This window comes from Musca domestica, unplaced genomic scaffold, assembly GCF_030504385.1.
Source record: "Musca domestica strain aabys unplaced genomic scaffold, Musca_domestica.polishedcontigs.V.1.1 12, whole genome shotgun sequence".
Lineage (NCBI taxonomy): Eukaryota > Metazoa > Arthropoda > Insecta > Diptera > Muscidae > Musca > Musca domestica.
This window is the reverse complement of record NW_026712155.1, coordinates 14,679,079-14,705,769: the sequence shown is the minus strand read 5'-3', so window position 1 is coordinate 14,705,769 and position 26,691 is coordinate 14,679,079. Positions and strand designations below refer to the sequence as shown.

At 34.8% G+C, this 26,691-nt stretch overlaps 4 protein-coding genes across 8 annotated transcripts in view; 2 read left to right on the top strand and 2 right to left on the bottom strand.

The window, feature by feature from the left end:
* Positions 1–369: 369 nt before the first annotated feature.
* LOC101901808 (mitochondrial glutamate carrier 1) lies at positions 370–16,126 on the bottom strand. Its single transcript, XM_011295336.3, has 6 exons — positions 15,970–16,126; positions 8,945–8,992; positions 3,779–3,913; positions 3,229–3,714; positions 3,019–3,159; positions 370–660 (listed from the first exon to the last, which is right to left on the bottom strand). Exons 2-6 carry the CDS (start codon positions 8,989–8,991, stop codon positions 513–515), a joined length of 957 nt encoding a protein of 318 aa, XP_011293638.1. The 5' UTR covers position 8,992; positions 15,970–16,126; the 3' UTR covers positions 370–512.
* An 828-nt stretch (positions 16,127–16,954) lies between these two features.
* On the top strand, positions 16,955–20,608 carry LOC101887346 (ras guanine nucleotide exchange factor P). 3 transcript variants are annotated; one of them, XM_005186130.4, is made up of 5 exons: positions 16,956–17,283; positions 17,632–17,960; positions 18,023–18,274; positions 18,524–19,244; positions 20,498–20,608. In XM_005186130.4, the coding sequence occupies exons 1-5, from the start codon at positions 17,103–17,105 to the stop codon at positions 20,551–20,553; spliced, it is 1,539 nt and encodes a 512-aa protein (XP_005186187.1). In that variant the 5' UTR covers positions 16,956–17,102; the 3' UTR covers positions 20,554–20,608. The 3 variants fall into 3 exon arrangements, with proteins under 3 accessions (XP_058974296.1, XP_005186187.1, XP_005186188.1); XM_005186131.4 differs by having other exon boundaries at positions 16,957–17,283; positions 18,023–18,247; XM_059118313.1 differs by having other exon boundaries at positions 16,955–17,283; positions 18,023–19,244.
* Positions 20,609–21,444: 836 nt separating this feature from the next.
* On the bottom strand, positions 21,445–23,521 carry LOC101887912 (aurora kinase C). Its single transcript, XM_005186133.4, has 3 exons — positions 23,207–23,521; positions 22,829–23,150; positions 21,445–22,772 (listed from the first exon to the last, which is right to left on the bottom strand). Exons 1-3 carry the CDS (start codon positions 23,378–23,380, stop codon positions 21,955–21,957), a joined length of 1,314 nt encoding a protein of 437 aa, XP_005186190.1. The 5' UTR covers positions 23,381–23,521; the 3' UTR covers positions 21,445–21,954.
* A 1,053-nt stretch (positions 23,522–24,574) lies between these two features.
* Positions 24,575–26,691, top strand: part of LOC101899083 (casein kinase I) — a 91,339-nt gene continuing 89,222 nt past the window's right edge. For all 3 annotated transcript variants that reach the window (XM_059118294.1, XM_059118293.1, XM_059118290.1), the window contains exon 1: positions 24,575–24,709. The gene's annotated coding sequence lies outside the window, so the exon portion shown is untranslated. The remainder of the gene's footprint in view (positions 24,710–26,691) is intronic.

Genomic DNA, 26,691 nt, shown 5'->3' with positions numbered 1-26,691 from the left:
GGAGGCTTAAGACAAATATGTCTTCAGGCAATTGAAATGTAATTTAAAACATGTTTTTGTTTACAATTCTGTTTAAAATTACATTTTTTCTGGTCATCAGTGAAAAGAATCGATTCAGAGATAGGCGAGAAGGGTCTCAATGATAATAACTTTTATAAATATAATATATATTGTTCACATTTCAACCCCACTCACCTTCCCCAAAGAGACCTTTTCTTTTTTCTTTTTTGTTCCGGTTATACATAATTATTAAAAAAAAAAAAACAAATGTAACATTTTTTTCTTCAAGCAATAACATTTTCACTATACACAACAAACACATAACTTTTACATGTACACATTACTTTTATATATATATAACTATATGCATTTGTTTTTTGTTTACGAGAGGACGACTGTTTATCTTTCATCACTGGAAATGCTAGAGTTTCCTTAAATTTGTAACTGGCTTAACTGCTTTTGGGTGTGGGTGCGCGCTTTTCTTCTTTGTGTGTGATCGGGGGGCCTAGTATTTACGCAGACTTCTTAACGCCAAGCAATCCCTCGGCCACACCCAAGAAATAGACTGTCTGGGCAATACCAAACAGTGGTGCAATCACAATCATACGGCAGAGACCGCCCTTGAAGAAGGCTGTGGGTCCTTCATATTTCATGGTTTTTCTGGAAAGGTATAAAAGAGGAAAATATTAGACAATGAATTGAAATATTGAAAATAATAAAATAAATAATCCTTCTTCTGGAAGTCAAGGGGACTAGAACATCCGAGGGCCTTCTTAGGAAAGTCAAAAAGCCGACTTCTAATAGAAAACCAAAAATATCCTCTTATAGTTATTCAGAAGACCAAAGTATCCTCTTGTCACTTAAAAGACAAGAAGGACCTTTTTACAGGGTAAAATAAAAAAACTTCAACAAAGTCAAATGACACAATTTATACTTTTTTTTTTAATTTTTTTGAATGAAAGCAAAACATGTCAGAAATGGCATCAAATTTTAGAATAAGTTTAGATTGGCCACCTTTGGCACGAATTATGGCCTTCAAACGGCCAATGAAACTGTCACACGCTGCCCGAATGTTGCTCTGTGGTATTTTGGCCCATTCCCGGCGAAGCGCTTGCTTGAGGTGATCGCCACTTTGGTATTTTGCTTTCCAAAATACCCCAAACACAATAGTCCAACGGATTGATATCCCGAGATTTTGGTGGCCATTGTGCGCTGGAAATGAAGCGAGGAACCTCATTTTGTAACCATTCTCGGGTCGCGCGTGCTGAGTGCCATGGTGCTGAGTTGGAATGTCCAAGATCTGTGGTCAAAATGTTTGCATGCCCAAGGCTTTAATACAACCTCGCGATGATATTTTCACTATAATATTCGATATTTATTCTGATGCCACGGTCGATTAATACAAGTGGAGAGCGACCATCGACTGTTATGGCGTCCCACACCATCACCATGGCCGGCGCTTGATTTCCGATGGCCAACGGAAGTTGAACATTTTCAGCTGACCTCTTTGGCAAGTAAACACAAATAGCTGGACATCAAATATTTTGTCAGCGGAGAAAACCAAATTCGGCGGTTCACCACTTTCAGCCAAGCGAAGCAACTCTTTAGCTCTTTTGAGTCTATTTCCTTTCTGTTGCGGTGTAAGTTTTTGGAATTTCAATGGCTTTACGCCGAGCTCATTTTACGCTTGAATTCCATCACGAATAACTTTTTTCTGGAAAATTCTCACCAAAAAGGCTTTTGTACGCTTGTAAACAATATAATGAGCTATCACTGGAATAATTTTAACAGCTGTCGAACGAGTGGCTTAGAAATGACAGCAGTCTGAATTTGGTTGCAATTTTTTCATCTCACCCTGTATAGAAGACTAAACCGACTTTTTATAGAAGGCCAGGAAGATCCTCTTGTGGGGACTTCTTAAGAAAGCCCAAAAGTTGTTTCTAACAAAATATAAAAAGGATCAAAATGATATTCTTTTGGGACTTTCTAGATGGTCTGGGACTAGATGGTCTTTTAAATTTTAAATACCGCCCGAAGATATTTCAACAGATCAACAGTTGGTCCTTTAATGCAGAAGTAAATGTCTTTACTTGAATGTCGTGAATCTCTTCATATAGAAAAGCAACTGCCTTCAATAATAATTGCGGTATGGTTTCATTTTTCTACATGCCACCACAAGATCTCTACCTAGAAGGCGAAAGCCGTGGTCATAGCAGAACAAAATGTCTTCAAAAGAAGGATAAAAATGTATTCTCATAGATCTCCTTTAAGAAGATCAACATACATTCTTATTAAAGACCAAAAGGTCATCTAATAGAAGACCAAGTGGCCCACTCATAAAATATATTCTTATGGGAGTCTCTCACATAGACAGAAAGAAAATTGGTTCGCTTTAATGGCAAGAATGTCTTCTTAGAGAACAGCAACTACCTTTTACAAATGACGGCATTTTTTTTTTTCTCAAAATGTCTCTCCATTGAAGCCGAAAAGGACTTTTCATAAAACGCCAAAATGTTTGTTAAAAAAGCAGCAGGATTCCTTATAGAAGAGCAAAAGGTAAAGGTAAGCATAGTCTTCTCATAAAACGCCAAAAGACCCAAGAAGCTCTGCAAATGTTTCTCATAAAACAAATGTTTTCTTTTAAAAACTCATAAGATCTTCGCATGGAAGAAAAAATGGTCCAGACCAGAAAGCCTTCTTATAGAAGACCATAGAAGTTTAAAAGGTCTGTCCCATAAGTCAAATAGGCCTGGCCAAAAACTCTTCTTTGGGTAACGAAAAACGTCTTCTAATATAATACAAAAACGTCTTCTTTTAGAATGCCAAAAAGACTTTAAGGTCTTCTCATAGACAACATTAAATATCTTCTTTCAGAATAACAAATTGATTTTCTTTAAGACTGAAGTTATGCCTAATGTTGTCCTCATATTTCTCAAAGTAGACTACATTTTTCTCATATTGGCGGCTTCTTAAATATGAAAAATATAATCTTATAATGACTCAATTTTCAACACTTACGTTATACAATCCATAATGCCCTTGAATTCCTTTTCACCATCAGCCTTCTTGATGGCTTGCAGGCGGGTTTTCACCACATCGAAGGGATTGACAAAGAGAGCAGCAAATGAACCGGCAGCAAGGCCGGATAAGAATGATACCCTAAACGAAAGAAACAAAAAATTCCATTAATTAAACTTTTCAAAAAAAAAATCCGATTTAAAAACATACCAGAAAACAGCTTCGCCGGAACCATCATTACGACGTGGACCAAACTTATTGAGCGTGGCGAACAATGGGAAATACACAATGGAGAATGTAACATCACGCAAACCGGTGGCGCCAATACCCTTGTACAAACCGAATATGCCCTTTTCTTTCAACAACTGGCTAGCCAATTTTGTGGCGGAGATTTTCTCCACCGCCTTGCCAGCCTCTTTCGCTTGGGCTGCAACACGACCAGCGTCTTGCATTTGAATTTTCAACAATTCCATGGGAGTGGTAACAATAATTTGGAATGCACCAGCCAAACCGCCGGCAATCATTTGACTAGTCATTGGCAATTGTCCATCCTTGGTGGTGAGTTTGTGGCGGAAATAATCGTTGGCAGTTAGTTTAATGGCCTTTTCGGGTGTAATGAGTAGGATGTTAACACCTGAGCCACGATACATGCCAAAGTAGCCTTCGGCCCGGTATGTTTTGCGGAAACAATCGAACCTGTTGAAATAAAGACCGATTACTTTAAACAATTTTTCATAGATAATTTTTTGAAATCACTTACATGTTTTTGTACATTTTCTCGCCATTTGGACCAACTTGTTGATTCTGCAGGCGAGTTTTGACCAAATCCAAGGGGAATACACATGATACACCAATGATGCCGGCAATACCGCCATTGATGATTTTTGGTAACAAACTGTAATCGGAATAGGACAAAAAAAAACATAATTTCATAAAATTGCTTTATTTGCGGAATTATGAGGTATTTCGGATCGAAGAGGCCCAAGTTCTTCTAAAGTATTCTATTCTTAAGGTATTCTACAAAGAGTCTCCTGAGGTCTTCTAAAGCCAATAGAAGACCTTGAGGCCTTTTAAAGGCAATGGAAGACCTTGAGAACTTCTAAAGGCAATAGAAGACCTTGAGATGTTCTATGTCCTTGAGATGTTTTATAGGCAATAGAAATCCTTAAGATGTTCTATAGGCAATAGAAGACCTTGAGGTCTTCCAGAGACAAAAGAATACCTTGAGGTCTTCCAAAGACAAAGAAGACTTTGAGGTCTTCTAAAGGCAATAGAAAACCTTGAGGTGTTCTAAAGGCAACGAAAGATTTTGAGGTCTTCTAAAAGCAATAGAAAACCTTGAGGTTTTCTAAATTTTTAAAGTCTTATACTGTCTTTAGAAGTCTTCTAAAGACAATAGAAGACCTTGAGGTATTCTAAAGGCAATAGAAAAACTTAAGGTATTCTAAAGGCAATAGAAAAACTTAAGGTATTCTATAGGCAATAGAAGGCCTTGAGGTGTTTTATGGGTAATAGAAGATCTTGAGATCTAAAGGCATTGGAATACCTTGAGGTCTTCTAAAGGCAATAGAAGACCTTGAGGTCTTTTAAAGGCAATAGAGGGCCTAGAGGTCTTTTATAGGCAATAGAGGGCCTAGAGGTCTTTTATAGGCTATAGAAGACATTGTGGTCTTCTAAAGGGAACAGACGACCTTGAGGTGTTCTATAGGCAATAGATGGACTTGAGGTCTTCTATATACAATACGAGGTATTGAAGTATTCTATAGTCTTCCAGTAAAGTAGTTGTCACACAAGGTTACTGCAAGCCCTATAACCTAAACAAAGTAATTAATAGATTTTAAATAAAGACCCAATGAAAGGTTGTCTAATTTAGTAGAATTTCCCATTTCCTACACACAAGATGAAAGACCCCAATATTTCTTATCAACCCAAATTACTTCCTCCAATTCGTATTACATCTGAATATATCTTACCCTAAAATAGATCGCCTCCATAACGATCATAAATTTTGAAAACAGTTTTCAAAATGTCAACATCATTATCGTCGTTGCTGTGTTTGTTGTTATTGTTTTACATACACTTATACCATTTATCGCTAATTCAATAAACACAAAAAAATGTCGAACTAATTCTTATCGACAAGCAACTATCAATAATATTTATAGATGTACACATTTCATGTCGTTTAAAGTTTGAATTTCCAATTGTATCGAACCACGAACGACGACAGTGTTAAATATTTATTAACTTTTCATAATCACTATGGGCCTAAACAATAATCGCTGAAATATCAATCACACGCGACATCTAATTAGCACACAAATTAAAGAATAGAAAAAAGTACACATGTTTTTCTATTATTTCTTGTTAAATGATTGATCAGTAAACAAAAGAGCAAGCAGCAGGCGAGCTGGCAAGCACGCCAGAAACAATCATTGATTAATCCCCCCAAAAATAATTACCTACAATTTAATGTATTTTTCTCTTGCTTATCTGTTTTTATTTGTGGTCATTTGTTTGCCGGGTGTATGTATTTTAATTTGTTTGTTTTTTTTTTCGTCTTTCTGTTGTTGATTGAAAAATGCCATTGGAAAATAGTTACAATGTTAACTTTTTCGTTGTCAAGTTTAATGGGCGCTAAAATATTTAGTGACAGCTACTAAAAATGCACTGCTCTCATTTGCCTCAGTTCTATTCTCTTGATTTGGCAGTGTTGCCAATTTAGCGATTTTTTCACTTTGGGTAGATAGTTCCTCAAGAAAAACACAAAGGCATTCTAATGACAATTATGGCCAGATGGTACTAAAACTTAATATATTGGGGCAGCAAAAATACTATTATTTTTTTTTTTTTTTTGAATATTTAGTTCTAATTGACTCTCTCCCACTCATTTTATATTATTTTCTTCTCCCTATATGGCAAAGTAAAATTCAATTATGCGGATTTCCATTACAAAAAGTTGGCAACACTTATGAGTGTTTGTTAAACCGTTGAGGTGAGAGGCCTCTTAAATATAAAGGAAGCGCTATTTGATGTTTTTTCTCTGAACATACATCAACGTCACTTCTTAAGTGTTTAATGTCAGCATATAATAACAAAAGAAATCAGAAAGCTATGCACTTAAGAATCACTGGCATAAAGCATGATTTATTTTATAAAATGGGCCAAAAGCATTGAAGGAGGTCGCCGGATATCGAATACATTAGTATCTTGTATTACATGAGGTAAACTACACTTTTTGATAAATAATACAAATAATGAAACAAATTATTTCAGGTTTATAGGTAAAACTTTTTAGTAAAGAAAAAGAATAAAAAAGGTGGTCATGAATACACATTACACATAAAAATAGGTATGACGAAGTGTTCCAAAAAAAAAAAAAAATAAATCTTTCAGCATTGCTTAGATAATTGAAGATCACGGATTCCTCCAATTCCCTAGAGACAACAGTACATATTGAGATCTTCTTCTATACATTCAAGAGTCTGTATCTCTGTAGACAACAAAACACTTAGAGAGCCTTCAGATAATAACAGGCGTTGAGGTCGTCCTGTGGACCAAAGAAGAGCCTAAGGTCTTTTAAATGTCTTCTAAAGACAATAGAAGACAATGCAAATCCTTGAGGCCTTCTATACACAATACAAGAACTTGAGGTCTATTAAATGTCTTCTATAGACAATAGACGACCTTGAGGTCTTCTAAAGACAATAGAAGACTTTGAGGTCTTCTAAAGACAATAGAAGATCTTAAGGTCTTCTAAAAACAGTAGAAGACCTTGTGGTCTTCTAAAGATAATAGAAGTCCTTGAGGTCTTTTATAGAGAATGGCGGATTTTGAAGTACTCCATAGACAACAGAAGACTTGTGGTCTTCTAAAAATAATAGAAGACCTTGAGGACTTTTGTAGAGAATATTGGATATTGAAGTCTTGCATAGACAGCAGGAGACCTTTAGGTCTTCTAAAATCAATAGAAGTATTTGAGGTTTTCTAAAGACAATAGAAAACATTGAGGTCTTCTAAAGACAGTAGAAGACCATGTGGTTTCCTAAAGGCAATAGAAGACCTTGAGGTCTCTTAAAGACAATTGAAGATCTTGAGGTCTTCTAAAGGTAAAAGACCTTAAGGTCTTCTAATGACGATGGAGGATCTTGAGGTCTTCTTAAGACAATTAAAGATCTTGGCGTCTTCTAAAGACAATAGAAGACCATGAGGTTTCCTAAAGACAGCAGAAATCCTTGAGCTCTTCTAAAGATAATAGAAGACCTTGAGGTCTTTTATAGAGAAAAGTGGATTTTGAAGTTTTCAAAAGACAACAGAAGACCTTAAGGTCTTCTAAAGTCAATATAAGACTTTGTGGTCTTTTAAAAACAATATAAGTCCTTAATGCCTTCCATACACAATAAAGGTATTTTAAATGTCTTCCATAGACTACAGAAGACCCAAAGGTTTTCTAAAGTCAATAGAAGAATTTGTGGTATTCTAAAGACAATAGAAGACCTTCTGGTGTTTTCATAGAAAATATCGGATTTTTAAGTCTTCCACAGACAACAGATGACCTAAAGGTCTTCTAAAGTTAACAGAAGACCACGAGGTCTTTTAAAGACAATAGAAGACCTTAAGGTCCTTTAAATACAACAGAAGACCTTGATATCTTTTAAAGGCAAAAGAAGACCTTGAGGTATTTTAAAGACAATAGAAGACCTTGAGATTTTCTATAAGCAATAGAAGACATTGAGATTTTCTACAGTTCTTCCATAGGTAATACTACACTTTGACGTCTTTCATAGACAATATAAGAGCTTTCATAGACAATAAGAATACCTTAAGGTCTTCCATAGACAATACAAAACTCTGAGGTCTATAAAAGATTTTGAGTTCTTTCATAGAAAATAACAGACCCGGAAGTCTTGAGGTCCTTTGCGGTGACTAGAAGACTTTGAGGTCTTCTATAATCCCTAGAAGACTTTGAGGTCTTCTAAACAAAGGCCTTGAGGTCTAAAGGCAATAGAAGGTCAATAGTCAATAGAAGATCTTGAGGTCTTCTATAACAAAGACCTTGAGGTCTACAGTCAATAGAAGGTTTTTTGTCTATAGAAGACCTCACGATTATTTTTTGGTTTTCCTTAAGATTTTCTGTGGTAATTGAAGACCTCAAAGTCTTTTGTGAACAGTGGTCTTCTATACACAAAACGAACTTGAAGGCTTCTATAGGCAAGTACAGCACCTCTTGAGATTTTACCCTAGTCAACCCTAATCATTTTTACTATACCCCACGCATTTTCATAATTTATATTTGAAAGTGACATTCATTGGCCTTGTATAGTGCTTAGGTGAAAAAAATGGCAATCAGAACACACACACACACACATCCACTCCAACAACAATGTATATAAAACAAAACAAAAAAATGCGCATATAGACAGGCAAAATTTCATTTACATATTTCTCATTCTGCATCATTAAATTGTAGCGTTGAAATAAATATTTTTAGAATTTTACAGTGAAAGTGGAATGAACAGTAGGTGGAGGAAACAACTAAACAAATATTTAAAAATCCACTGTGTAATATTAAATGGATTTGAACTGTGGATTTCCGTACTTCCTGTTTCTTTATGAAGATTCGAAAGTGATCTCTTAAAAAACACTTTTCTGAAAGGCACTTTTTTAAATTGTTGATTTTTATTTAATTTGAAAAATACTCATGAAATATGTATTTATCTTTCGAGTTCAGTTTCGAGTGATCATATTTCTAATTTGCCAAGAATTCCAGTTTATGAGGCGGCCACCCTAATAAATTTCGAGACAAGATATTGGTATATTTTCAATGATTTTAAAAATGAATCACGTGCTGTTATTGATAACTTTTTTTTTTGATACAATAATAAAAAATTAGAAATCAAGCATTTTAATAATAGAATAGACTTACGCAAATTGCTGTTGTTGCTGCTGCTGCTGATCTTGTTGGGGAGCCATTCTGAAATAAAGAAATCAAGAATTATGTATGAATACCGGTTGGTTTCTAATTGGCATACAGGTTTGAAAATGTTTTTATTATCACATTTATGGTACGAAATGCAAAGCATTTGGTTTCCGAACTAAACTTAGTTAGGCATCAAACTAAGTTGGGCGCCTTAAAGGTGAATATTTAAAAAGACTATTTTAAAACATAACATAAAAAAATTAAATGAATTAAATAAATAGATTCAGTAGTTGTCCCTTCTACAACAGGTTTGGTGATAAAATACAGTGCGGATTTAAAACGAGAAAAATATCTAGCTGACTGATACAGCACCCGCATATCATACTTACTCTTTGCTTTACAATGTGCATTAACGAATGTGATAAGAAACAACCGAATCTGTCCCAGTTGTATTGTCGAGTGTTTTTGTCTAAATATGTGTCACTTGTATGTTTGAATAGAAACATATTTATTTTAGAGATTATATTATTTACAAAACAAAAATCCGTATTGAATATGCCAACCATGTGAACTGTAAATGTTAATGTACTTGTCGTTTGTTGTTAATTAGTTGAATTAATTAAAAATATATGACTCGTTGTTTTTATGGGAATAGGGCAAAGATATCTTCGAATGAGGGAAGCAAGTTCTGACATCCCATAATTCAGTAATTCCACTCTGAATTCTCATTAGAATATCAATAGACTGTACAACCTTCTCAACTTGTTTTGGCTCGAATTTCCCGGCACCTGTAGTAGTTGCACCTAAACAAAAGTACTAAACTCACACCAAGACCGTTATGATTTCATCCAAATTAACCACGAAACCTTGAAGAACCTCTGACCGCATTTGTTCGTGAGTTACCGGCCGAAATCTTTGAAACAGTGTGTCGCCAAAAGAGGATGGACCATTTAAGTCGCATTTGTACTAATCCAAATTAACCACGAAAGAGGTCATTGGCTGAGAAACCTCTAACCGCATTTATTGGTGAGATATCGGCCAAAATGTTGGAAAGAGTATGCTGCCAAAAGAGGATGTATCATTTAAGATTGGACCATGAAATAACCTTCAAAGATTACATTATATGAACCGCACTATCAAAATCAAATATAGATTTCTGTCACTTTCCGGATTGTATGAGTTATTTTTAATAGTCTTCCCAATTTTTATACCCTACACCACATTGAGGTAAAGGTATTATGTCTTTGTGCATTTGTTTGTAACAGGAAGAAGGAAGCGACATAGAGTCATAGCTACTTTTGAGGATCTTCATCGAATCACTTTCTGTCCATGTTTTTTTTTTTTTTTTTTTTTTTTTTTTTTTTTTTTTTTTTTTTTTTTTTTTGAACAAAATGCAGTTCACAATTATTATCCGATTGAGATGAAATTATCAAAATAATATATGTTTGGCCCAAGAATCGGTTCAAATTTAGATATAGGTAGATATTTTCAACCGATTTCGGGTTAATTGTGCTCCAAATGGCCTATATCAGTCCAAATGACCTAAATTTTGGCATATCCGTCCGGATTCAGTCCAGAAGCAAATACAGCTAATTTGGCGAAAATAGGTTCAGCTATAGCTATAGCTCCCATATAAATGTTTCATCCGATTTGGGGTTTTAAGTCCCTCACATGCGTAATATGCACACCAAAATAATATTTGATACCGGACTAATGTAACTAATGTAATGTCGGACTAATGTCCGGTAGCTCGAAAATAACCTTACTAAATTTTATCGAGATCGGTTTAGATTTTTATATACCTTCGATATTCAACTTCATCCGATTTAACTGTTATTATCCACCATATATGTAATATCAATCCAAATTGGATAAATTGTGAAAGTTATCTATCATACGCCCGACTTTTGGCCTTTCCTTACCGGTTTTTATACCCTCCACCATAGTATGGGGGGTATATTAAGTTTGTCATTCCGTTTGTAACACCTCGAAACATACATTTTAGACCCCTTAAAGTACATATATTCTTGATCAGCATAAAATTCTATGTCGATTTAGCGATGTCCGCCACACTATCCGTCTGTGGAAATCACTCTAGCTTCCGAACGAATTGAAGTAGATTGATAAAATTTTACTCAAATATATATTATCTCTGCAGGACTTTTGGTATTGAAAATGGTCCGTTTTGTAATAGCCCCCATATAATGGTACCTCCCATATAACGATACCATCCGATATTCGGTATTTTGGTGATTTAAGCGTCATTATTTACCGGAAATGTTTCCAATTTGGTATTTGTAGCTTGTAATGAATACTACAGCCTATGACAGAAAATTGTCTATGCAGGTCCACGTCTTCGTATAGACCCCATATGACGGCACCTCCCGATTTTCGGTATTTTGACGATTTTAGGTATAATATTTACCGAAATTGTTTGAAATTTCATACTTGAATTTCGTAATAGACACTACAGCCTATGAAAGAAAATTGTCCCCGATATTCGGTATTTCGATGATTTTAGCTACATTATGCACCGAATTTGTTTCAAGTTTCGCATTGGCTTACGACAAATGTGGCCTATGTAGGTCCACGCCGTCGCATAGACCCACATTCGGAATTTTTAAGATTTTAACAGATTTTTTAACGGATTTTATTATTTATTTATTTTTTTTAAAGTGGCAAACTTAATTCCAAATGGTGGAGGGTATTCAAAGTTGAGCCAGCCGAATTTACACCTTTTTTACTTGTTTTCAAATCACCCTCTATTAAAATAAACCGGACAAAAAAAGAGCTAAGGTTTCATTGTCTGTTTTCATTCATCAATTAATTTACGTTGTAATACAAAATGTCTAGTACGTTGTTATTAATTGATTCCGATTCGCTCGTTCATGGTAGATTTCGATGAGTATTTGACACATTTATTTGTTGTTGTTGTTGTTCTTTCCTCTTAAATCTAGCAAAAAAATTGATAATGACTGTCTGTGCGAATGCACATGCATTGATATATATGTTTATATGACCTAGTGTCTCTATAAAGAGTATTGATTACAAATAATTAAAAAAAAACAAAATGCAGTAAAACCTCTATAAGCCGGGCAAATTGATGTGATATGATACAAATATATACATCTTAGAAGAAGGAAATCCCAAGTTAGTGTCATTTAAAAAATATCCTTTTTAGAATTGAATTTCTCTCAGTTAAGAATCGATTTCAAATTCCTAATATAATTTTTTTCCAATTTTTTAGGGAAGGTTCATTAAGTTAACTCAACAAACTTTCTTTATACATCTCATGTTTTTTGTCTTATGAAAAAAAGAATCAATTCATTCAAGGCCCCACTGTCGATAAATCGCACATCTTGCCGATTTACGATTGTGCAATACAACATTCAATTGCTGCAACGCACTGCAAACATTTTTAACGTCATCATCAATAAATTTTCGGCACATTTCATTTCGTGAAGATTTATGGTTCAAAGACCTCGATAAGAAAATCTTTTAAAAACAGTGTTTTTTTTTTTTTTGTTATTGCTGTAGATTGTATTTAAATGTGCCTACACAAATCTACCCATTGTTGCTATGCTTTATTTAAAAGCTTTAAAACGAATTTTCACTCCAATAATGAGCCAAGTGCTAATAGTTTCAATCAACGCCGGGCAGACTAGATTCGTAATAACTGGAAGTAGAGAGCAAATAAACAGCAAAACATGTTTAACAATAATATTTGGATATCGTTGTTGTTATTAGTGTTTTTGGTTCACAAGACGACTCAGAGCAAAGCTGGAATTGTGATTCTTTTTTAAAGAATATTATTTCAAAGCTCTTTAATAGATGTAATCACAGATTTTTATATACTTATAGCAAACTGTTTTATGTGATTTTCGTGGTTTGAAAAAAGAAGAGATTTTTTGCAAAGGAATTAAAAATGTATATCCTTATATGAAATTTGTGAGGGATTTCACTTATTATACCCTCCATCATAGTATGGAGGGTATATTAAGTTTGTCACTCCGTTTGTAACACCTCGAAATATACACCCACAAAGTATGTATATTCTTGATCAGCATAAAATTCTAAGACGATTTAGCGCTGCCCGTTCGTCTGTCCGTCTGTGAAAATCACTCTAGCTTCCGAACGAAATGAAGTAGGTTGATAAAATTTTACTCAAATGTGTATTATGTCTGCAGAACTTTTGGTATTTAAAATGGGTCATGTAGGTCCACGTTTTGGTATAGCCTCCATATAATGGTTCCTCCCAATATTTGTATTTTGATGATTTTAGCGACTTTATTCAGCGGAATTGTTTCAAATTTGGTAGTTGGAGTTCGTAATGGATACTACAGCCTATGACAGAAAATTGTCTGTGCAGGTCCACGTCTTCGTATAGCCTCCATATAAGGGTACGCCCCCATATTCCGTATCTTGATGATTATAGCGACATTATTCACCGGATATTTTTTCAAGTTTCGTGTTTGAATATTGTAATGGCCTATGAGAAATGTTGCCTATGCTGCTTGTCCACGCCAATATAACGGCGACTTCAAATATTTAGTATTTTAAAATTAGAACAAAATTTTTTAACTTATTTGATTTTTTTAAATTTCCAAATGCGTTCCAAATGGTGGAGGGTATTCAAAGTTCGCCCCGGCCGAACTAACTGCTTTTTCACTCCTTCTATCTCTTTTTTCTTGAATTCCAGTATGAACGCAATGAACCAGCAGGTTTCTTAGTGGAGTGGCTATTATATGGCAACCGCGCATGTAAACGAATTTTTGAGTTGGAACCAAATTACGTGAATCTGAAAAAACAAATATTTTCAGAATTCTAACTTTATTTGTTAATAATTTTAACAATTATTCGACCGACTTTCAGTGCTGTTTTTATATATATATTTTTCAGAATTTGATTAATTTTTGATTTTTTTAAATGTGTTTTACCCTTTTTTTCTCGGCTAATATTTTCCAACCTTTTAGAGATTGCTTAAAAAAACAGACGATAACGTTGTATATTCTTGTAACACCTGGCCATACTTTGAATATGAAACTTGTTTGACTGGCACAAGTATCGATATGAATAAGAATTTAATATTTATAACGAGTGTTGGTAATCTTTATGGATCAATCAGACGGTTTACATTATTATTTACATTATTTAGATAAAGTGCAGCCAAACCCTATGAAGTCTTTCTTAATACGCTTACAGACGTTCGGGAAAGAAAGTTCAGTATACGACTCTTTTTACGTAAAGAACTGGCTATCGTTAGCGCACTTCAGCATTTAAATGTGAATACATTTTTTGTGTCTCGTAGCATCGCTCGTTACCGTGATACTGGTAGCGTAGCCCGACGTCAAGGAAGTGGACGGAAGAAAACAGCAACATCTGAAAGAAGCAACTTGATCGAAATCGAATCGACCGTGGCATCAGAATAAATGCCAAATATTATCGCGAAAATATTCTGAAGGGTGTATTAAAGCCTTGGGCTTGCAAACATTTTGGCCGCAGACCTTGGACATTCCAACAGGACTTAGCACCATCGCACTCAGCACGCGCAACTCAAGAATGGTTCCAAAAATGCGGTTCCTCGTTTCATTTCCAACGCTCAATGCCCTCCAAAATCTCCGGATACCAATCCGTTGTACCTGGAGTAGTTTGGAAAGCAAGGTTGGCACTAAAAAATACCAAAGTGTCGATCACCTCAAGCAAGCGCAGTCAGCACGCGCAACTCAAGAATGGTTCCAAAAATGCGGTTCCTCGTTTCATTTCCAACGCTCAATGCCCTCCAAAATCTCCGGATACAAATCCGTTGTACCTGAAGTAGTTTGGAAAGCAAGGTTGGCACTAAAAAATACCAAAGTGTCGATCACCTCAAGCAAGCGCTCCACGGAGAATCGCAGAGCAACATTCGGGCAGCGTACGACGGTTTCATTGGCCGTTTGATGGCCATAATTCGTACCAAAGGTGAACAATTCGAACAAATCTAAACTTATTTTAAAATTTGACGCTATTTCCAACATTTTTTGCCTTCATTAAATAAAAATTAAAAACAAAATGTAAAAATTATGGCGTTTGACTTTTTTGCAGTTTTTTTTTATCTCATCCTGTATAGGTTCCCATATAACCAAATAGAATCTCCTTTTTATTTGTGATATTACCACCTGACAAACGATCTCCCAAAAATATATACCTGTTATTAGACTTGACTGTTTAATAAAAATACATACCCTCTCATCCAACTAAGTTTGGTTTTGGTGACCTTCAAAGAACCTAACAAATTTCAACCATGAGCTATATGAGAGTGTAATCAATATTCAGCGGCGGCATACAGCTCAAAGAATATATTATGCGTTTGTTTTATCACAACAAAATAACAATAATAATATTGTTGTCGTTTTTTTTTGCTTGCTTTAATAAAAACATAAAGATATAAACAAAAACTGAACGGAACAGTTTAAAAAGAACTTTGCTCCTGGCAACAAGTTCTTGCCAAAAAAAGCACGCACAGACTGTGAAGATAGCAGTTATTGCTTTGATTTTCAGGGAAATTTGGTAGAAACCAGTTCCACGAAACAAATGAATGACTTACTAAACTAGGGCAGGTATGGGTGCTTTGAGACCCACACCACATTCCAAAATAAAAATCAATCAATTTTGTTCTTGAGATTTCCAAAAAGCAGCGAGCAATCGCACTGGGCCGACAACAACAACAAAAAAGGTCGAAGACTTGAAAACAAAAGCAACAAGCTCTGATTACAGCAACTGCACGTAGTCAAGCTCATCATGTTAACTACCCCCAATGTCGGCACACTTTTTTTTCCATTCCACTTTACGTAATTTCATTGCGGATCATCTTCATATTCATATTATTTAAAATTTCCTCGAATTCTTTATATATCTATCTTTTAACAATATATATTTGCAATAAATACACAGCTAAATTTTTGCAAATCTCTATAAACAATGTCATTTGTCGGCAGCAACAAAACACAGCCATGTCGTATAGAACGTTTATTTTTTGTTGTTGTATCACTTACTTTGTGTGAATTTGTTGATTTGTAGTTTTATTATTTATTAATTGACTTTTGAATTAATCAAATTTTTTTGTTGTAGTTTTTTATTATTAATTTCAAAAACACCACACACACCAGTCCCAGCTCCCCGTGCAAAAACCGAAAAAAACCAACTGACTTTTGAATAGGGTTCGGTAGGTCGACTTTTGGACTGTCGACCAATCGATTAAAAGGGGGATACACATTATCACACAAAAGTGTCAGTTTTGCGCAACAATCGATTGTTTCATTTTTGTTGGGGGTTTTTAGGTAGAGGTCACATTAGCAGTCATGTTCGATGTTAAATTGCCAGTAAATTTATGGAATTGGCTTAAAAAGAAAATATTTTGCTGCACAGAAAAAGTAAAGATGGCCCAATTTTGCTCCATTTTGCTCATATAACACGAAATTAACAATAAATATTTTGTTTTTATTTTTCAAAACAGTAACTAAACGGGCACACTCAGAAAAATATTGTAACCAGCTGGTAGCTTTACCTTATATTTTTATTGTATCATTATTAAACACATATCGCCATACGTTGTAACACTTGTGTTACGTTACGATTAAACTCTCAATAATCATATTTTTCCATAACAGCTGAATTTCTTTTATTAGACTCTCCCTACATTCGTAAACAGAAAAGACAGATGATCAAATTGTTTTTCAGTTGTCTTTCTTATCTTTATTGTGTTTTTCTATTCATTATAGTTCGTAACGTTTGGAACGTTTTTAAATGTCTTGTTTGTTAGTTACTTTATTCACTAAAGGAACTACATCATTTGTTGTTAGGGATATATGGATTTTATGAAACTTATATTTTATAATTAATATGAATAAACAATAAACAAACATAATTTATTGAAGCCCATCACAATATTCTTATTTGTTTAAGGTTTTTTTATTGAACAACGGATCAGTGACATCCTTCAAGAGAAAGGAACTAGTTCTCATAATTTTTCACAGTGAACAATTTCCTTGAACTAGAACAAAGGCAAAAAGGGAAGAGACCTACTTTGAACAAGACAGAAGCAAAAAAAGGAAAACTAATTAATTAAATTTTAAAATATAATCATCCATACGATTATTGAAATACCTTGAAACTGGATAAACGCAAGATGAGTGGTACACGTTTCGCCCGCACAGGGCGATGTCGATTTTTGGTTTGTTTTGCCATACTGGTGCTAATGGTGGGCATGGTGGTCATATTCCATAGTTCTCAGTTACAATTGGATGAGACCCGAGAACAGCGTTTACACTGTGAACAACAACAGGAGGCGTTAAACGAGAGGTTGACATGTAAGTTCATAGAAATTATAGGAAATGGAACCAGATTAATCAGGGCTAGGTAGAAGTAGTGGGTTGATTCCATATTGTATCGAGATTTTGCAATCACGTTTATTTCTTGTGCTAGACTAAAGTTATAGATATTGCAATTATAATTAGTATAAACTTGGTAGAGGTTCCAATACTATGTTTTCCAATTACGTTTGGTGACGCCCAAAGGTCAGCAATCCAACTTCCAGGAATATGTCTTTCAATTGCCATTCATTTCTGAAAAAACTTGTTTCGAGCTCACTAGGAATGATTAATTATTTTACATCCAAAATTAACTAAAAAATTTGATGAATTTCTTCCCTTTTATAGCCCTTGTCGAACAGAAATTCCACTTGGAAAAGAATCAGGAACGTGAACGTACCGAATTTTTGGAGACAAAACGTAACCTGGAACAAAAACTTAAAAACACCGACGAAAAATATCAAAAAGAACAAGTGGAGGCACAAATGCGTTACGAAAAACTGGAACAGGCCCATAAGCTACTTCAAAGTAAACACAAGGAACTCAAAGATGAAAGTATGAAATCGAACAAACAACATCTGGAGAATATAAACGGCCTGGAGAAGAAGGTACAATCGCTAAAATCCGAGTTAAATAAGGAGAAGTCCAACAAATCTGGCGAGGTATATATGTGGAAGGTAAGTCAGGTCTTTTAAAACTTATAAAATTCTGATTCTCAATTCGTCTCTCTTTTTTGCAGGAAAAATATAATACCGCCGAACAAGAAAAACAACGTTTGGAAAATCTTTTCTCGGCCACAGAGACACAACAGCAACTGGACCGCCTTAAAGAACTGGAAGCTCAACTAAAAGACTACCAATCACATTGTGATTATAAATCACGAAATCCAGTGTTTCCACAATCCAACGTTGTCGACAATCCCCCCAGTAGCACCAGTCAAAAAACGTTCAACCTACAGGAGCCAGTGAGTGATGGCGTTTACCGTATTTCGGTAAACACAACTAGAAATAATACATTAAACGATTTAAAAAATAATAAGGCAGGAGATTATGGTGTTGGACCTCGCAAGGATTTTTATTCTAATACAAAACAAACTACAACAACAACTACTACTTCTACTATTTCTACTCCTACTAAACAAGATACACAATTCAATTCAAATACTAATCCAGTGTTTAAGCCTCTGATAAACAAACATTATAATGGTAGTTTAATACTAAATTCCGTTGAAAATTTTCAGATTGTACCAAAGCCCATCAAAAGAGTCGACGATCAGATGAAGCCTGATGGGGAAGAGCAACCACAACAACAACAACGAGAAGAACGCAAACAACAAGTTGCACCATTGGGTGCACCAAAACATAATAAATCAGGCTCATCATCGCCCTCAACAAAGTCCGAACCTCAAATGGCTGCAGCTGCATTGAACAATGCCACCTTGGCTAATACAAGAACTGCTCGCGACAATGCTATCAGCAGCAGCACAAGTAGTAACTCACCACCCTTGGCATTGCCACCCAATCAAAAGAAATTACCCGAAAATGTTGCCCCATATCCGGAACATTTTGAAGATTTGCTACAAAAGTCGAATAATGACCAGCAGTCGAAGAATGCCGAAGAGGAGGCAAATAATAAAAATGAAGAAAATCTTGCCAAGGCCGCAGCTGCCGGTTTAAAGGCTTCAAACAATAATAATAACAACAACAATAATAATTATGACTTTGGTGCTGATGATGTCAATAATGATGATGATCTCATGGGTGGTCCTGGTGGCCTTATGGCAGGAGATAACGAAATGGTCGATGGCGGTGCTGCAGCCGGTGACATTGCTGTCAAACACAATCAACAACTAATGGATGATAATTTAAAAAATGAAGTAGCCGAAGATCAGGGTAAAGAATTTGGCGATGGTCTACGTTTAGATGAGGGTGAAGGTGGTGCTATGGAGGAGGACGATGATGGTAAGTGGAAAAGGGTTTTATTTTTAGATACTGTAATGAATGCGCTAATGTGCGGAAGCAGGGTTTGCTGTAGCGGCAGAGTAGAGGGAAAATGGGCAGAAGCGACGAATTACAGGCAAAAGCTGAAGGCTTGGAAAGAAGAGTTAAAGACCCAATCTTTTGTAAAGTTGTCGTTCATAGATGGGCAGATTGGCCACAGAGGTTTTATAGGCCAGTCGAATTTCTTCAGATGACCAGAAGGGAGTCTGGTTAAATGAGGGGGCATTTTAAGGCGTCCAGAAAGAATCTGATAAAGCAAAAAAAGGGGGTTCCAACTAAAGTAGGTACTTTAAGGTGACCAAATGTTTGCCGACCAAAAGTAAGTCTTTTTTGCGAGCGAAGGAATTTTTTAACACCAACAAAGAGAAGTATCAAAGGGAGTTTTTTTTTTGTTTACCAAAAAAAGAAAAGGTGACATAAGGGGAGTCTCTCCAGAGAGCCTGGCTGAGGGTATACATCTGACGGCGAAACCGACTGATACTTTTTATACCCTCCAGCGTCATTTTTCACTGGAATTGTTTTAAATTTGGTATTTGAAGTTCGAAATGGATACTACAGCCTATGACAGAAAATTGTCTGTGCAGGTCCAGGTCTTCGTATAGCCCCCATATAACGGAACCTCCCGGTATTCGGTATTTTGATGATTTTAGCCACATTATTTATCGGAATTGTTTCAATATTGGTATTTGAAGTTTGTAATAGATAATACAGTCTATGACAGAAAATTGTCTGTGCAGGTCCAAGTCTTCGTATAGCCCCCATATAACGGTACGTTCCGATATTCGGTATTTTGATGATTTTAGCTACATTATTCATCGGAATTGTTTCAATATTGGTATTTGAAGTTTGTGATAGATAATACAGTCTATGACAAAAAATTGTCTGTGCAGGTCCAAGTCTTCGTATAGCCCCCATATAACGGTACGTTCCGATATTCGGTATTTTGATGATTTTAGCTACGTTATTCATTGTTTATCGAATTTGAATATGGTAATGGCTTATGACAAATAATACCTATGTAGGTCCAAGTCGTATAGACTCGGTATTTTTAAGATTTTAACAGAATTTTTTACGGATTTTATTTTTTGAAAATTTCCAAATTCATTCCAAATGTTGGAGCGTATTCAAAGTCCGACCCGTCCAATATTAATAAATTTTTAAGAGTGGTAATTTTTTATTTATTTTTTTTTCAACTTTGTTTTGTATTTTTCCAGATGACTATTCAAATCCCTCGGCTAAAAGGAAAGCTGATAAAGCTATACGCCATTAAACCAAGCTATACCGACGAGATGAGTACACATTATTAAAAAAAAATAAAACAAAAACCCGATTATCGAATATTATTTATGAAATAAGTATAGATATAAAATATTTATTATTAAGCTTTCAATTTGATAAATTTCCTTTCCTGAGGACGGGTATGTGATCCACCGGCCTAATGTGTTTTCGAAACTGTGTAGAATTTAAAACAACATTTTCATCAAATCTTTAAGTAAAAGTGGAAGGATCACATATTTTTTTTTTTCGAAATTTAGTATATATTTTTAAATTAATGTTATATGTGTTCGTAATGCATATTTAAATTCAAATTCTTTTCACAAAAATATGTCTAGTAATTTTTAGTGTTACCCTTTCATTTGGAGAATAATCGTTCATAAACTTTTGTAAAGTTCAAAAATTCAAGGTACCCTGACCTTTATCAATGTTAAGGTAGAAAATTCCAAAACTTCAAGACAACTTGATCTTGGGGGTTTTTTTGTGGATTTTAGGAACCAATAACCATTTCTTTAATCTCTACAAGTAAAGAATGTAGGTCCTTGCCGGATGTTGTCCAAATATATTTTGTTAACTTTATTTCCATGACATTTCTTTGCGATATTATATTTCACATTCATTTGTCCAAATTTTGCTAATTTCAAAACCACACACACACACGCCTACATGCATTTTTTCCATTAATATTTGTATTGTTTGTACTGTGATAATGTTAAAGTACGGTTAACAAGGATCCTTTAATAAAGGACTTCCCTTTGTTATACCCAGAAAAAAAGAGGAATTTCATTTAAAAAAGTTTTAGGCCTTTGAACAAAAAGAAAACAAAAAACTCACAGAAATTCAGTCGTCTCAAAACTAATTATTTCCAAAATTTAAAAAATATGTATTTAAAAATAAAAGAAGCCAAGCCTGTATTTATGTTAAAAAAATAACTATTTTTCATTCATGTTTTGTATTATTTTTTTGAAACACTAATTAGTAATAAATATATTTAAAAAAAAAAACCTTAAAATTATTAAGAACAAATATTTGTTTTTCAATCTTTTGCTCTCTGTAGGGATATCTATAAAAACTGGGACTAATTAAATCATTTATATAAAATACATTCCAACACATAATGCGGCTGGCAAACCTAAATTCCTTCGGGATATTCGAGGCAATCACAAAACATTTTAGGAAAAGATTGCTCTTCAAAACCCCATAGCCAATTTAATAGGATTTTACCAGTTCACAAAAGTGCTTCAAACATTGAACATACAATTAACATTGAAAAAATGCTTCTGGATGATATACAAAAAGAATGGGGAAATACCATTAAAATCGCTAAAAAAAAAAGAAATTAAAAAATAAATATGCCAATAACAATCAGTGCCTTCTTCCTGCCTGCCATCATCTCTCATTGTGTATGAGCCAAAATCCATGGATGTATTAGAACTTGATCCAATGGCAAACGTTGCTGAGGATTCGACACCAACAGCTTCGATATGAAATGGGCAGCCGCCTTCGTTACATGATCAGGCAACTTATAATCGACTTTTATTATCTTCTTATACGTATCATCATATTCGGTGGCCAAAAATGGTGCTCGTCCCACCAACAGCTCATAGCACAACACACCCAAACTCCAGAGATCAACATTTTTCGTATGCGGTTTACCCTGAACCATTTCGGGTGGCAAATAATCCAAAGTTCCACACAATGTGGTGCGCATCGAATTCGGCTCATGCACAGACCAGCCAAAATCAGCTATTTTCAAATCACCCTTATGGCCGAGCAATAAATTTTCCGGCTTGATATCACGATGTATGACATCACGTTCATGTAAATATTGCAAGGCTGAGGCCAACGATTTGATATATATGGCCGATTGTCTTTCTTCGAAACGTTTAAGTGGTTGGGCCTGCAGCTCCTTGAATAGGGTTCCCTTTGGGGCATATTCCAATATCAAATATATACGGGCCTCATCATGAAAATAGCCATAGAGACGTAAAATATGTGGATGTCTCAGGTGGGATTGGATTTCGATTTCGCGTCGAACTTGATGTTCCACATTGGATTCGTGTATTTGCTGTTTAAACAATACCTTGAGGGCAACCACAAATTTGGATTCTTTTTCTCGTGCCAAATAGACATTGCCGAATTTGCCGCGACCCAAGGGGCGTCCAATATCGAAATTAGACAGAGACCATACCTTTTTGCTATCCTTTTTTATTTCTGTAACCCAAAAAAGATTAGAAATTCAGTGGCAAAACCAAAAATCATTTACATACCAGTCTTTTGTTGGTCCTCCGCCGAGGATGAGGTACTATTGGAACTACTTGATGGCGTATCTTGTTCCTTGCTCAACTGCTGTTTACTTGCCTTGCCGTTTTCTTGTTTTATTTCAACGTTGGCCAGATTTTCCTTGTTTTGGATCCTAGCCGCTCCGGTCCCAACAGGATTTGTGGGCTTTTTCCAACTTTCAGCCACTTTGGGGGCAGTGGATGATCCCATTTTCGATGTTGTGGCCATATTATGCCTTGCCGCAGTGCTTGTGCTTTTTGGCGGGGGCATGGCATTATTTGTCATTACCTTGGTATTTGTCTCCGGTAGCTAGAAAAATTAACACTTATTTTATTTGCTTCTTTAAAAAAATGTAGTTTCTTTACCTTTTTATTCATGGTACGCTGCTGTTGCTGCTGATTTGTCGCCATACTCCCGCCAATATGATTTTTGTTCGTCGTTTGTGCTCCTTGATGATATTCACCGGCATTATTATTATTTGTGGAGCTCGTTTTCGATTTTAGCTGTTCCCGCAAGCCAGAGGCAGGATTTTTATACATTTTCTGTATTTATTTGTAGTTTTATTTTTTGAAAAATAATAGTTTTTATTAAATTTTGCAAAATTCTTTCGAAAACCTCTCGAATTGTTGGGAACACACACAGAAAATGAACCGTTTGAATTGATATTTAAATGGAATGACTGTGTGTGTGCGTGAGCAAGGAATATGAAGTGATGTCAAACGCAGTCATGATTAGTTGGCAACGTAACGCATGGCAGAAATGTAACAGCTGTTTTTTAATAGTTGCCTTTATCAGAACGTTTTTTAACAAAATGTGGAAATGAATAAATCCTGTTAGTTTACTAGTTTAGATTGTCAATACCTTTGATTATACGTCAAATTAATGACGTCGTTTCCTCGAACAAGAAATTTAGTAGGAAATGACGTTTATATGTATATAAACCAAAAAAATTAAAAAAATCAAGCCATATTAGTTTGGTGAAGGCGCTATTGGAAAGAGTGAAATTAAATGAAAAAATTCTTAATACAATTTTTCAATGGACAATCCTTTCCTTTAAGTTTCTACGGAGAATTGGGGTCCCGATGTTGTTGTCATTTTAGCTCTAATTATGTTTTTATTTGGTCAAAGCATAACTCAAAAATTAAACTTGGAAACAAGTAGCGTACATGACAAATTATATCCGTTATAGTACGTTTACGGTGTAAAGGATTTAGAAAACCCAGTCGGTTGTTAATTCCATTACATATACCTTAAATAAATCTACATAAAGAACGATAACCTAGAAAAAAACTGTAACGTAAACATGTCTTTAGACCTGTAAATAATACTTATTTAACGTATACGCCATTGGGGATGCATCAACGCTTGGGAATATTGAAAAGTCAATTTTTTTAAATATTTCTTCAAATATAAGTAGATTTTTATATGTATTCATAGACGTCGCCGATCGGAGGTTGTTATGATATACGATTTTTGGCAAATCAGCTGATTGCCGTGGGGTTTAAAAGAATACTGTCTGTTAATTTTTACATTTTTCTTACAATAAAAGGAATCTATCTCTAAGTAAAAAGATGTATGACAATTCCTTCCGGCCAATCACAAGCAGCACACCTAGAATTTATTAGTTTCGCAATTTTTTTCGATAACATAAAGAGAAAATTTTTCTCTGTACTCCCTGTCAACGGCCTTTACGACGTCTTACGCCAGCCACCAATTCCTATTTAGTACAGCAGCTATGCCAACAACTTGGTAACACTCTGAAACGAATTCAGTTGTGTTGGCATCACTGGCACAGACTTGTGGAGAAAAATTGTACATTTTTTGGTCTTTAAAGACCGGAAAAAATCATAAAAACATTTATAAAAATGGTAATTTAAACAAATTGTGTAAAAATCATTTCAATTTCTTCAGAATGTGTTTGGTGTAAATAAATGCAAGGCAAAATATAACTACAATTTCATGTTTCAGTGTCTTAAATTTTCACATTTTTGCTTGATTGTCTGTGCCTGACCAAAAAAAAAAAGAATTTCCCTCAAAGAGAAGTGCAAAAGCAAAATAGAAATAAAATATGAAATCATGGTAGAAATATCAGGTAGCAACATAGGCGAAAATTACAACAAAGCAACTTTTTTGGAAACTTGATATGTCAAAATTGAAAGCAAAGCGAATTTACCTGACATATAAAATTTGAAGCAAATTGGTTTGCACCAATCAGAACAATTTTGAAATATTGAAAAATATTGTTTATTTTTAAATTTTTATTGAAATTTCAAGCAAGGAAATGTTGTGTTGTTGTGAATTGTACTGTTTTTGTACGTTTCCCGGTTTAAGAGAACTCGATAAAAGCAAACAATACCATATAAAAATGCGTTAAATGCCGTGAAATGGAAATCTCAATGGAAACAAATTCAATAAGAATTCAGAGAACTCAATATATGAGGAAGGAACCATCAACAATATCAACATTAAACGGTGAATTTCCGATCTCTACCATCTTTATTACAGATCTTGTGTAGATGAAAATATTCAGATGTACCAAGTCTCAATAGAAACGGATGTTAATTTCTCGTTTTATGAGCTTCATGGATTTTCAAAATTTTGAGCCTTTGTGGGGGAGGCACCAAAGCTTATCTTGAGTTAGTAGAAATAATGGGATGTGTAAAATATAAAAAGAATGTGATGCCTGTTTCGGATTCAATAAAGGTTTTGGTTATTCAAAAAAATATTGGTGTATGTGAAATGTTGACCCTTTGTGGGGGAGGTACTTGATGTAGTGGAACGATGTTGCCCATTTCGCACCTAACCTAGCACTGATGCCGTTTTGTGAGGCAAGACCGATTCCCATCTTGATCTTATTTTGATAGATGAATTACGATGCGCCAATTTGGACAAAATCGAATACTCCTTCCTTATCGTGCGTACAAACAGACTATAAGGCGGACATCGCTTAACGGACTCCAAACCTCTGAAACGGATTACGTCCAAAGAGACCTAGGATTCAAAACCATTATTTCGTCATTTGGTTGAGTAGTATAAGGAATTCTAGGTTTATTTGTTGTTTCCGTTTGAAGTTTAAATTTATGTTATGTATCTGTAAGGCGAATTCAAATTACAACAATTTTTTTGACGTATCAAATTGATACCAGCTGGCGTGAAAGGGTTACCTTGTAATTCTACCATGTATGAAATTGTTGTATTAACCCGATGCGAGTGAAAAGGATGGCAATAACTGCTGTGTGTGCGTGAATGTGAATGAATACATACAGAAAAATTTATTCTGTGAAATATTGTGATTATTTAAAAGAAAATTATTGTGTGTGGAAATGGAAGGAAATATTAGAAAATTTATAATAAAAATTAAATTTATAAACAAAGTGTAAAACAAGACGAATGGTTATCATGGTTTTATAGTGAAAAATAGAAATGAAATGTTGATTTAATAGGTATATGGCTACCGGCATTATTGAAGTATGATGGTAACTATATCCACACTTGTCTATTTCATATGAAGAAGCAAATACCCTGTGGGAAATCATTACTAATTGTTAGGACTAGTATGTGCTTATCAAAAAAAGGATTGGTACGCAAAAAAGATTAGGTATTTGCGAAAAATGAATAGGGACTAAGAAGCAACTCATAATTTCAGCAGACTTTTTCATAAAGGACAGAAATAAAAAAAAGCGAAAAGTGCCTTTTTATGTTTCTCTCGATCCAGAAAAGGTATTAGCACAAATTATAGCATTTTGGAAAGATCAGACTCTAAGCTATAGTTTGGCATCAATTTTATTGACAATTTTATCATTGGGCCTTTTTTGAATTTTTGGCGGTTTCTTAAAAATCCGGGCCCAAC